This window comes from Sceloporus occidentalis, unplaced genomic scaffold, assembly GCF_023333645.1.
Source record: "Sceloporus occidentalis isolate IW3139 unplaced genomic scaffold, rSceOcc1.0.p SCAF_7, whole genome shotgun sequence".
Taxonomy (NCBI): domain Eukaryota; kingdom Metazoa; phylum Chordata; class Lepidosauria; order Squamata; family Phrynosomatidae; genus Sceloporus; species Sceloporus occidentalis.
The window spans coordinates 44,940,354-44,953,902 of NW_028316987.1; the positions used below are offsets into that span (position 1 = coordinate 44,940,354).

A 13,549-nucleotide genomic window follows, 5' to 3' on the forward strand; every position below is an offset into this window, starting at 1 on the left:
CATCAGAGAATGAAAAGTACAAAATAATCACACTAAGTCAGAAAATGGAGCATATTAATTCCTTGCAGAATGAGACACTAAGCATCACGCCAAAGGTGGCCGGCCAGTATTTCTAATCTAATGCATACTGACAGTTAAGTCACTACATGCTAAGCATAATTCAACACACTCTACAGAAAGGGATAAGGATTCAAACTCACCATATTGTTTCTGTCCTGGTTGCATTTGGAAAGCAGAAAGAAAAATAAAATTGAGCATTTAACAGGAATGACTCTCAAATGGTTGAATAGCTAGAATGATCTATTATAATCAGCTTTCCAAGTTAACAGAATCACGTGGAAAGGTAGAAACACAAACCACATCTTCAGTTTCTGTAGTCTAAGCACAAACAACTTCTGGGGTATCTTAATGGTGCCCTATTATCAGATATGTCAGTTTGGAAAATTTGGGCTAAATCCAACATTAGTCCCACTAGAAAAAATTCAGTGAAATGAAAGGGGATCATTAGTCATTCATTTCAACTAGTTTTCTTTAGGTAGGATTAGTGTTAGATTTTGCTCTTCAACTATTTTTGCCATGTATAAATCATCCACACCTATAAAATAAAACATTGCTGATTATTATTTAGTCTAGCTCATAAAAACTCCCAATACCTTGGGTGTTTTCACACTGTACAATACAACAGAAAGCTAAAAGTAGCTTAGGATCTTTCACATACAGTTTTTTCATTAATACCACATACACTGAACAACAGAGATTTCTTTTTTTTTAATTTTTATTAAAAAGTACAAATTGTTACATATATATTAAACACATACAAACATATAAACAAACAAACATATAACAAACTTATAACCAACTTTGTGGCTCACAAACTTCAAACATAAAAAGATAAAATAGAATTCTCAACAATCTTCTATTATAAACCTTCCTAAATCAATTAAAATCATCTGCTTAGCCAGCTTCTTAGTTGCTCTTCCCAAGCTGACCAGGTGTAAAGGAGAAGCTTCTCTCCAGAGACGAGGGGCTCGCAATCATTCATTGAGGCAGAGAAAGGTGCAAGTGTGTGTGTAGGGGTATACAGAGGCAACATGCTCTGGACTCGAGACTGGTGTGGACCAGGAAAGGGAGACATTTTAACTATAGGAGCCATTTCAAGACAAAGGACTCTTTCTAAGAATCGAGCACAGATACTCCTTCTACAGAGACATATCTACCCCACACAGTGTTTCAAGTGTCCACTCTCCCCCCAAAATTGTTTCTTCTGCTACCTATTCTCTCAGCCTATCTGATGAAAGAAAGCAGGAGCAGCAAGCAGTTCAACCTGCCAGCAAAGTCCCAGCAAAACTCACAAAGCTTAAGCAGGGTCCCAAATTTGAAAGCTCCTTTTTGCAGCCACTTCTCCCCTGCCACCATGTGATCTAACTCTTTGCTCCAGTCCATCAGAAAATGGTGCTGCTCTAAGCCACAGAAGCCATACCCTGTGCCCAAGCCACTCATGAATTTCCCAACTGCCACTACTAGTGAAAGATGCTGGTAAGGGAGTGATCTCACATGGGCAAGCAAAGAGTGGGAGACACCACCAAACAAAACGATTAGTGAGGCTGTGTGGTGGTTTTTTGAGGACCCTGAAAAGAAGTTTTATCCCCACCATGGTTCTAAAGGCTGCTGGTTCCCAGTGTCTTTCCTGCACACCAATACTTTGACTGAAGCCCCCCCCTTCCACCCCCTTTTCCCTCTCACCGCCCTGTACTGCCTCCTTTCCACCTCACCACCCCGGGGGGGGGGGGGTGCATACCACCCACTTTGGGAATCACTGTCCTAGAGTATAACAGAGGCATCTTCCTTTCTACTTGTCAAGTCAACAGAAAGAACCAATTCCTCAAAGACTAAAGGGCAGTACATATAGCAAACATCATCTTGATTTTGACCTGGGAAATATACCTAAGTGCAGAATGCCAACAGAAAACCATAAACCATATGCACAGAAGACCAGTAATGAAGTGTGTAAGTAGAGGAAGATACGGGGAACTGAATGACAAGACACACGGTCACACACCTGAATACCTATACAGTAAAAAATATGACTGCTACTCATTCCCACCTATCTAAACATTCATCAACAAAAAGAATAAAACCTGATTGTCTGGCATCTAGGAAAAATAATACATTTCATAACCACATATAGTGCAAAGGAGCTATCTTCTTAATTACACTGAAGCTGAGATTTTTTTAAAAAATAAAAAGCAATGGATATCTGCAATACCCTTCAATAAATATTACTGAGAATGTTAAAGGAGAAGCCTCAGTTCAAATGTTCAAAATCCACTCCATATGAAACATCCCTGTTGCCTGAGTTGAGGAAAGAGAGAAGACAGGAATGTCATACAAGTTACACGGTGCTGCTGCCCCTTTTGATGCCACAGAGAATACTGATGTTGATAAGTTGAATCATTCCTTTTTATGGAGAAATTGGTTGCAATTTCTCATTGCATTAAAAACATATTTAAAGCTCAATTAGATGTAGAAAGACAACAATAAAATCAGTCAAATGACTAGAGTAGTCTAGAGTTATGAGGGATTGTTTAAACTAATAAAACTGCATTAGCAACCAAAACACAAATCTTACCTCTTTCTGTGCTATTCCCATTTTGTCTCTCCAGTGCATCAAAACCAAATCAACCTTCTCTTTGGCAAATTTTTCAACTTCTTTAGCAGCTTTTCCTGCAAGTCTCTGCCACTCTGGCACTTTATTGAACTTCCCATATTGATCCTGCAAAACAAAACGTATCTCTAATCAAAATTCAATTCATGAAAATATGAAATGCAACTTTGCAAGGTGTTTTAGTTATGAGTCTGAGGAGTGCTTTGCCCTAAGATTATGCAATATGCACAGTAAGAGAATTCAAGCCCATTTAAATCATACTTACATTTGCAATTTTTAAATTATCTCTAATATGCATTCTATCAGAATCCTTTTCAGGAACAGGGTCTTTACTGTCCAGGTATGAGAGTAAACCTGATGGCTAAAGCCACAAAAAAAGAAAACATAAGATTTTTTAAAATTCAAAAGTACAATAGGCCCAAGTACAGTGCGCTCTTCATTCTGGACCCCCCCTCCTTTGCAGCTGTATTACACAATGTGGTTATAGTTATATGCAATGGAAAAAATACGTTTCCTCTAGTCATGCTCTAGATCCTCCAGAGTGTATCTATGGCATGCTTCGGCTGGAGGTTGATCACAGAAATGTGCTGAAGAACCTAGAGATTCCTAAACAGAACAGTTCTCTAGGCATTTTTATATCCGCCAGAGCAATTCCATGTTCAATGTCCACAGAAACATCAGAATTGTGCTGGAAGACCCAGAAAATGCCTTGAGAAGTGCCTCTGTCATTCATTTTGGGTAAGAAAAACAGGATTCCAGATTATATGTGAAACTCTATATATGGGAAGGCTCCTGGAACTGATCTCTCAGCATTACATTGAAGCTACTATAAGACAGAATACAATTGAAGAATTATTAACTAAAACATATGAAAGTTTTGTGTTGATCTCAGATTTATCAAACATATAAGTAACACCTGTTCAATAGACTGCAGCTCTTTTTCTCAGAAACTGTAAGGGACTTCCATTTAACTTCTTGTTGTGTGCATTCATCAAACCTGAAGACACTGTATTCATTCATGATTTTTTACAGCTGAAAGTGTCCAAACATGTTTGCAGGGCTGACTGCTCTGATTATCATAAAAAATATCAGTCACACCTGTATTTCATCTGTTTTTCTGTAGTCTAAGAAGCCCTCAAAATGTCTCATCTACAGAAGACTTCCCTCTGGACCTACTGCAGTTGCTCAACCTTGCATTATAGAGTGGCTTTAATACACATGCCTTCTTTAAAAAGTGACCATGTATCTAGAAACTGTCATGTCTAAAGCTGCTCTTAAATTTTCTATGTATACTCTGTATAATTCATCTCATGTAAGCATTATTTTTTGGTTATGGTTAAGACCAAAGCAGGTATGTTAAGGCACAATCAAGGCTTGGCAATGCCAAGTGGATTGTTCAGTTTTATTCTTACCCTATGAACAGCAGCAACCATGCCTCATAACCAAGGTAATGCACAGCTCCAGCCAATAAGTCTTTGCTAAGGGTTGGGCAACTGCAGTAGGTCCAGAGAGAAAACCCAGCAATGCCTCTGGTAGCTACAAGGAGTTCCAGTCTGAAATTTTACTGTTTGTGCAGATGTGTGTATAGTTGCCTAAGTGATCCTGGGAAGGCAGAATTTCACTTACCAAAATACGTTTCAACAAGTTTAAAGCAGTTGCATTTTCAGCTGTCCAGAGACCCACAAGATGTCTGCTCAGCTGTCTGAGAACAAATTAAGAAATGTATTACATATGTTTTTTCTCTCTTAAAGATCAGTCTACATAAATTGTCACTATTTTACAGAACTAAAACCTCAGTTTCTGCAAGCTAATTTCTAATTTAAATGTTTGCTATGTCAAGATCTCAGGATAAAGCAACTACATTGATCTTAAAAATCAACCTCTACTAAAATGCTTCCTTCTTATCTCTGGTTCTCAGTTTTAATTGAGGTGGCCAATTCCAAGATGGAAAAGTTAAGAGCAAGTGTAGGGAAGAATCTCCAGTAACCATAAATTTTTGTTCTGCTGTGATCAGTTTCAAGAAGGGGAAAATTATACAATGAAGATGCTATTATATGAAAGATGACAGCTAGTGATATCATTCTAGACTTACCTGTTTGTAAGCATCCTTTGATCTGTGCTTATTGTAAACATAGCAGTGTGCAAGTGACGAGGTAAGGCACCTTCACTGAGGGCAAGGTCTTGCATTTTGGTTGCTATCTCTTTATCTCCCTCCTTTGGAAACAGGGAAAGAATACAATTATGGAATAAATTAATTGACACTAACCTGCTGTGTGTGGTGATAAGTTGTACCTCTAGCACAGTTCAAACTTAAAACTAAAGCCAAACTTAAAACTTCACTGAACAATGCCACCTTTACTTCTCAATTCTGATTTAGCAAGAAACCTGAGTGCTGATAAATGAAACAAACTGGTTCTTACATTTTCATTGTGGCCACTTAACATTTCTTCCAAAATAACCAAATTACTCAGCAGAGCCTCCTAGAACATCATCTTAAGACTAACAAACAACTAAAGGGATACTTATACCACACCATCTAATGGGGGACGCCCTACCACCACCACTTTCCTGTTTAGCACCAATCCTGAGGAAGAGTTCCATGAAGCTATAAAGGTAGGTCACTACTTTTATGAATTTTACTTAGTTGTAATCATTTCATGTTACTCCTCTGTTTTGGATTCTTTACAAATTGCAAACAGCAGCCCTTATAAAGAGCTTATAAGAGACTAACTGAAAGAAAGAAGTTGGTAGCCTGAGCTTTCATAGACCTCAGACTTCATGCATCTGAGGAAATAGGCTGAAGTCTATTCAGTAAGTCTCAAGGTGCTACAAGATCCTTTTACATGCTGATTCTCCAAACAAGTTTTTTTTTTAATTAGTCTTTAACTCTGAAAGGCTGAACCCACTGAAGCCAAACCTAGCTGGCAGGCCTAATTACATTCCATAAAGCTGAATAAACTTGTTCAAAATAAATAAATAAATACAAAAATGTTCTTCTTCCTCTAGATGCTTGTTTTATAGGAGGTGTTTGTCAACTATTCTTTATTTTAAAAAATGAAGTACAGTCGGCCCTCTCCTTATGCGGGGATCCGTTCCAGACCCCTCCACGTAAGGCGAATTCCGCCTATGCTCAAGCCCCATTGGAAACAATGGGGCTCATGCACGGCAGCGCAGCGGCATTCAATTGAATGGGACACGCTGCCCCTTCCGCCCCGTGCGCTCCCCGTGGCTTGAGCGCATAAGCTGTATTACAAACACGTTACACAAATCTTACCTCTATTATTGCCTTCATAACCAATCCAGCCCCCTTCACAATAGCCATGGAAGGATGCTATGAAAACCAATTATAAGAAAGCAGGATATCAGTATTTCCCACCTTGGCACTATCTGAACTCTCTGAGGAAAAATAATTTATGACACAAGCACAGGGTGAGCAGGCTAATCTATAACAGTAGCTGTCATACTAGCCCTTGGTAACTGTTGGAATACTAGCTTTGATATAATTTCATAGTTAATGTTTCTTCTTCTAAAAATGTAACTCATGAGAACAAAGTAAAACCATCTTTCCAAGTATTATCATTTCTTGACATTAAGCTCACCTGAAAGAGCTTGAAGAGGGTTCTCCCATTAGATGCAACCATTTCTAGTAACATATCAAACTGTTGCCCCTCTGTTGTCTCACTATATGGCGCACAGAGGGCAAAAGTGAGGAAGTCCAGAAGTGAACTAATAACTAGGGCACCTGTTCCATATTCCTAAAATTAAAAGCATTTGACAATTATAACAAATATAATTATAACACTGTATTTGTACAAAAATTATATAGCTCATGCTTTCAATTACAATTATACATCTAATGAAATATCTACAAGCCATATGATAAAATCCACATCATGCACCCAATAAAAGCCATGCAGAGATAAAAATGAAAATCCTTGCAAATTTCTAAATTACCAAAGCTAGATGATATTTTCCCTCTGTCCCATCTTCAACACAGCACCCATTAGTATTCCACTACTGTACAACACTTACCACATGAGAATTAAATTTCTCCAATAAATTTTCCAAAAACTTCTTTGAAGAAAGAAGGGATGCCTTGTTTAGCTGCTCTTGCCTCAAGTCATAGTCATCATGCATAGGCTAGAGATAAAGATTGTGCTTCATCAGAATTATGTTTCAAATCCTCGAACAACTTAAGGGCCTCCTTTGTGCACACTACGCTTTAAGGCTACAGTTGCATCAATGAGAACAGGAAACCCATGATTAAAATTAAAGGATTCAAGGTCATAGCCTGCTCTATTTGTTCCAAGATAATGAAGACTGCTTGTCTATTTGTAATGTCACATGGAGAAGCATGCATTTTATAAAGCAAATACATTGCAATTTCCTTCACCAAAAGCTAGGCTTAAGATGTCAAAGCCTCTTGAAGTTAAACTAAGGCTTTCATACTTTCCCCCTTCCTCCCCCTCCATTCAGGCACTCTGGAGAGCAAAGATATTTTTTTCTAATAGTGCTCTCATCATTCAGACAAGTTCTGCATTACCAAGGGAGGCATTTCTCAACAGGCATCACTATATGAAATTAGATACTGTAGCTTCTCCAGTGTAGTTACTAAATGGTGTAGTGGTAGTGCTGAGACTTGGAAGAGTTGTGTTCATGACTTTACTGTGCCATGTAACTTGCTAGGTAGCTTTGGGTCAGTCACAGTCTCTCAACATCCTCATAGGATAGTTTTAAGAATAAAGTCGGGAAAGGAAGGCCTATGTATGCTGCCTTGAGCTCACTGAAGGGAAAATGATATATAAATGTAACAAAGGCAGAACACTCAAGGGATAAATACTTTAAAATATTGATTGAAGTACTTACACACATGAGGGCACAAAGCATATCAATGGAAGCATGAGTTACCCCGTCATTGTTCCTTTTAAGAGCCTTCACTACCTTCACACCCAGGCGTTCTCGAAATCTTTCAAAACACAGAAATAATTTACTGCAAATACCTGAATAGCAGAAATATCCATGTCCAGTAGTGCAGGGCCAAATTATAATTGGGCTTACAGTCAGAGATCCAGACCAGCCAGGGTGTTCAATGAACAGATCTAATACCAGCATATTTTGGGAGCATTATAACAGTGCCTTAGATGAAAGGTGGGCTATAAATACTTTAAATAAATAAATAAAGTTGACATCTCAAGAACCAGTATGGTGTGGTTTGAATGTTAGATCAGCATTCTGGGAGACCAGGGTTCAAATCCCTACTCAGCCATGGAAGCCCACTGGCTGACCTTGGGAAAATCACACTCTCTCAGTCTTAGAGGAAGGCAATAGCAAACCTCCTCTGAATAAAATCTTGTCAAGAAAATCCTGTGATAGGTTTGCCTTAGGACTGCCATGTCAGAAACAATTTGAAGGCACACAACAACTAAATTGACATTGATTTTTAATAATGTTCAATAAATTACTTTCTATGTATATATTTCAAATTAAATAATGGGAGCCAAATAATACAGACTGATAGCTGCATGCAGTATATTCTAAGCAAAACAAAAAGCTTACTTGCCTAATAAACTGAAGTTAAAGATTCATTACCAAGAATACAAAGATATAGCTGTGTTAGTCTGTAGAATCAGTATGCAGAAAGTTCTTGTAGCACCTTTGAGACTAACTGAAAGAAGTATGCTGATATTGTAACTGTTTTTATTGTATTTTATCTGTTATTGGGATGGTATATCCCATTATTGTACGCCGCCTTGATCCCTGGAAAGGTGGGATAGAAATAAAACTTTTATTATTATTATTATTATTAAGTTGGCAGCATGAGCTTTTGTAGACTTCAGTCCACCAAACGCATCTAAATAGACTGAACTCTATAAAAGCTCGTGCTGCCAACTTCTTTCTTTCAGTTAGTCTCTAAAGTGGTACAAAATCTCTCTACATACATTGCCAAGAATAGTTAGGAAAAAATTACTGTGATGGGATCTTAAATTGTCTGACTGTATTTAAGGATTAAGTGCTACTAATGGTGTGATTTAGAAGATGGGCAGGGAAAACAGAGAGTGTAGCATCTCTGAACTTAGCTGTATGTGGTCTTGGTCAGTGATCCAAAGAAATCACTAGCTAGTTTTATGTAGGAACAATATAAATATATTGCACTTGCTGCCAAGGACAATCTCTGAAAAAAACATTAAAATGTGACAAAGAGAAGAGCCATAGGAGACACCATGAAATAAATTTTAAGGGTGACATTAAGATTATAATTATGCAAGTATTACCAGGGGCATTACTAGGGGATGTGGGCCACACCAGGTGACACTCAGGGTTGGTGACACCAATGCTCCCCAGGCATATGCCTTTTGGCAGAAATGGCCTGTGGCATTCGCTTGCATTCCTTTAAAATGCTAAAGAGATGGTGTGAGTGGTGTGAGTATCTGTGGGAAGAGAAAGGAAAGGCCACATATTTTTTTAATTTTAAAATTTTTTAAGAATTATTTTTAAAAAAATATTTTAAAATTTTCTTTAAAAACATCACATCTTACCAAATTTTCACTTTAACTACGTAAATACATGTATGTTGTGCATATATTGTAATTTACAGGTATAATTTTAATTTTGCTAGTTGTTTATGTCATAACTATTGCCATTACATTTAGTGCTATATGGGAATTATGATTTATTAGTAAAATTAGTACAAAAAACTACTAAGGATTCTGGATGGTTTGAGCATTGGAAGGAGGTTGGGATGGTGACAGCATGGGTTACTGCACTGAGTGACACCAACCCTAGTGATACTATTGAGTATTACACAAAGACCTGCTAAACTCATCTGTCCTAAAATAAAATTGCCTCCAAACAAAAGTGATATTTTTTTAAAGAAAACCCCAGCATCACCACCACACACTGAAGATGTAATTATGTATATGTTAGTCTTAAACATTTTTGGTTGGATCCAGTGACTAATGCCTATACCATCGAGAAAGGACATGAGATTTCTGACCAGCTCGAACACTCCTTTACAGATACAAACACTGAACTGAATGTATGGCAGCACTGATATATAAGTTTAATTGACAATTTTAAGAATTGTCACAGCTACACTCAGGTAACATTCAACACACTCGCTCTTGCAGTACAAACCATTTCAGCATCTATGTATCTGAATCCTCACTATGGAAAAAAATGTTTTTAACTGCCTTCTGCATAAATCACATGCTAAGCAAAGGTCTGAATTGTACTATACAAAGATAAACAGCAAGTACAAAGGGAATAAAAACCTAAAGATTATTTCCTGGAGACCCACAGCTTTAACTGTAATTAAATTACCCAGCAGTCTACACAAATAACATTGAAAGCTATGTGCCACTGCCATCACTTAACAAAGCAGGGATTATAACTGCCACTAAAGCATTGGTGTCACTTGCAGAAATATTTAAGCCCTAAATTTTATTAAGTGGTCAGAAATACAAATTTATAACATATAACAGGACTGTTCAAAGTCAAGTACTTACTTTGGAAGCTGAGTGAAAGCAAGGAATCCGGCTTTAGAGGCAACTAATCTTCTAACAGCTTGGAATTGGCTTTCAAGCTCAGCAGTTGATGCTGTAAGGTCACCCTCTTGTGAGAGTAATGCTGTTATAGCATTATTTATTAGCTTCTCTTTGTTTTCTGAAAACAAACCCTATACAGGAAAGATATCCATTATGCTTTTTTGTCAGCAACAGTGCATTATTAAAACAAACAGAAGATTTTCTTTTTAACTCACATCTTGTGTCACTGCATGCAGAACTCCACTGTATGAAATGTTTGAATTGAACCTAAAGACAGCATCTGCAAAGTTGCCATCTGCAACAGAACAAGCATGAATAAAAATTTCAGATGGAGCATTACAGGATATCAGCACATAATTGATTTATCACTCTGCAGAGAACTCACAAAGCACTCAGTTCAAAGTATATAAACCCCAAACAGAAATCTTACTTGGAGATGCTGCCAAGAACTTGAGATGAAGGCTTTCAACTTCTTCATCCACTGGCATACTCAACAAACCCCAGCGCTGGCCTTTGTCTGTAGGTGTCATTTTCACACAGACATCCCTATTGCCAGAAGCTCTTACTCCATCCAGCAAACTGGCTAACAATGAATCCCTATGAAAATTGTTCAGAAAGTTAGTTTTCTTGCTAACTGAACCAAATAAACTCACAAACAATCAAGAACATGTGCATTTCAGAATAGAGAACTCTATATTTACTGCTGTAAATACAGAATGATTCATAATACAATGTTTCAACTTGTTACACCCTATAAAGATGTAGCATGGAATAATATGAGGTGGAGTGAAAAAAGTATCCTCTAATATATGTGCTGATTGACACAACATGCTGACATTTGAGGAAGCATGTGATTTAACAAACAGCTTGCTGCAAGGCATCAGGTAAGATAATAGAACTTGAACACCTCTGACTTCTTCATCTTCCACACTCATTTGCAGAGGGGAAAAACTGCTTTAGTGTGTTTAACTCTCTGGTTATATACTTGGCTTCATTGTTTCTCTAAAAGTAATTCCTATCCGCCCTCCCTTGTATGATATAGTTATTTTTGCTTCTGGGATAGTGCTATTTCATTCACATAAGAAGGTGTTAGCTATTCATCTATTTAACTATCAATCCATAGGGATCCTTATTTTCAGAATCTCACTTTGGATCTGCTCCAATATTTGCAGGATATGACAATCAAGGCCAAGAATCTACTGCATTCCCTTTCCAGATGTGGCATGGGCTTAAGATCCCTGCAAAATGAATCAAATGTAAATGCAGGTGTTGTGACCTACTTACAGTAATGAAGCTACCAAAGTGCTACCTGTTTTGCATAAGATCTAAACTGACAACTCAATAAAATAACTGATAGTAAATGAACAAGATACCTCTCTGTTGACGAATATTTTCGAATTTGTCCCTTGATGAACTCAATGGTAAAAAGCTGTGGGTTTTCAGAATCACAGACCAGTGCAAATACCTTTAAAGAAAGAATGCATCAAATAGGAATTCATACAAACTCTGTACAATGTGCATTTAAATGACAAGTTAAAACTTTCAACATACTCTTTGCTTTTTTCCCTTCTAGTCTGTTGTTGTCTATGAACTCAAATCTCGACTGTGCTATGGATGAAAAAAAATTATGGCTGGAAGTCTGAATAGGATATTTTTATTTTATCATTCTTTGTAAGCTTTAATATTTTTTCCAAATCCAAACCACTAAACCACTTTCCCCTTACCTCTCCTAAGGGTTTCAGTGTTGCAATATTGTACGTGGCTGGGTCACGTTCCACTAAGCAAGTTTCTGTAAGAGCCAATATCCTTTTCACTGGTTCCTTCCAAAAAGATGGAGAGAGAATTAAACTGTAATTGATGGAATTAGAGAAACCAAAATAAAATTCTACTATAAAATTTCTAATAGCAACATTAATAGATTTTGTTTACAGCTGGAATAGTGGCACTAATGTTACTGCTTCTAAGTTACAATGGAAAATAGGCATGAAATCCCATTGTTGAATACATGGACATACAAAATACATTCCAAGAAAACACTAAAATTGTTAGTATTAGCCTAGCATAATAAGTAGTCAAACTATCTTAATTCTTCCCCTTTTGCAGAAGCAAATTGTAGATTTGTGTGGTGTGGAAGAAAACTGTCATGATGGTTCCATGATAAGGAATCACCATGAGTAACACTTACAATATATTTTGACATGCACAAACAGTTATGCATGCTGGAATTTTGTAAGTTCTTTGGCATTGTCTTCCTTTGCTTCATCATTTAGCTTCTTTGTTACATACCCCTAGGTTTTACTCTCAACTTATCCACAGGTCATATCAAAATAAATAATTTTGGCCCCAAAACCTGCTGACTTATACATAAGGTCGACTTATAGTTGACTATATATGATAGTTGCATTAAAAAGAAACTTATAATTCAAGTTACAAAAAACTGAGCAGGGACAGGCAAGGGGCAATAGAGATGCAGCTGCACATAAAAAGGGAACTTTGCCAAATTAAAGACACAAGCAATGCATTTAAATCATTAGGCCTTACCGAATGCCTAGGAGATATCTTTTGGACCACAAATTCTGCTAAAGATGTAATAGATTCATCATTGCTGTATTTTCCAAAGCGAACACTCAAATACTGTTCAAATTCTAAAGGTTCTTTTCTTATCCTCAAGGAAATGCCAACGTAATTGCCAGCATGTTCTATTGCACTTTTGATAATTTCTTCCCTTTGCTCAGAAGCAAATAAATGCTGCAAATTTTAAGAGACTTCAATAAATGTAACAATATGATCATATTAAGGACACTGATAAACTAGAAAGTTCATAATTCAAAATCACAAAGGCAATGGCATTTCTAAAACTGAACAATTAATATCATCAGTCAATAAGAATTCAATGAGGAGGCGCTGGTGGGAGGAAAGGGAGGCGGAAGAGGTGGAAGCAGTGGCAGGAAGTGGAGGAGGAAGAAAGAGGAAGAGGAGGTGGCAGGAAGAGGAGGAGGAGGAGGAGGAGGAGGAGGAAGAGGGGGAGGAAGACTAGACAGGCGGAAGAGGAGAAAGAGGGAGGAGGAAGAGGCGATGGAGGGAAAGGTGGTGGTGGGAAGAGGAGGAAGCCATGGGGCCAGCAAAGTCCTATTGTCCCCAATAGTGGCGTGGCCCCTTTTTTACTAAGAAATGTTTACATCCGTGCCACCATTGAAGACAATGGGACTTGAGCATCCACAGATTTTGGTATCCATGGGGAGAACCGGAACGGATGCCCCATGGATACTGAGGGCTGACTATATTAAAACATCCAAGAGCAATCCCCAGGGAAATAGTATTAATTTTATTAGCTAAAGCT

At 37.6% G+C, this 13,549-nt stretch overlaps 1 protein-coding gene across 3 annotated transcripts in view; it reads right to left on the reverse strand.

Moving 5' to 3' along the window:
- Positions 1-13,549, reverse strand: part of LOC149309664 (dnaJ homolog subfamily C member 13) — a 79,413-nt gene that overhangs the window by 41,268 nt on the left and 24,596 nt on the right. For all 3 annotated transcript variants that reach the window (XR_016281920.1, XM_089532809.1, XM_089532810.1), the window contains exons 7-21: positions 12,751-12,957; positions 11,934-12,029; positions 11,583-11,674; positions 10,640-10,806; positions 10,425-10,504; positions 10,171-10,340; positions 7,532-7,631; positions 6,698-6,805; positions 6,265-6,420; positions 5,940-5,996; positions 4,758-4,879; positions 4,292-4,367; positions 2,931-3,026; positions 2,630-2,773; positions 201-215 (exon numbers count right to left, since the gene is read on the reverse strand). Coding sequence is in view for 2 of the 3 variants with exons in the window: in XM_089532809.1 (XP_089388935.1) it covers positions 201-215; positions 2,630-2,773; positions 2,931-3,026; positions 4,292-4,367; positions 4,758-4,879; positions 5,940-5,996; positions 6,265-6,420; positions 6,698-6,805; positions 7,532-7,631; positions 10,171-10,340; positions 10,425-10,504; positions 10,640-10,806; positions 11,583-11,674; positions 11,934-12,029; positions 12,751-12,957 (1,686 nt within the window). In the remaining variant the exon portion in view is untranslated. The remainder of the gene's footprint in view (positions 1-200; positions 216-2,629; positions 2,774-2,930; positions 3,027-4,291; positions 4,368-4,757; positions 4,880-5,939; positions 5,997-6,264; positions 6,421-6,697; positions 6,806-7,531; positions 7,632-10,170; positions 10,341-10,424; positions 10,505-10,639; positions 10,807-11,582; positions 11,675-11,933; positions 12,030-12,750; positions 12,958-13,549) is intronic.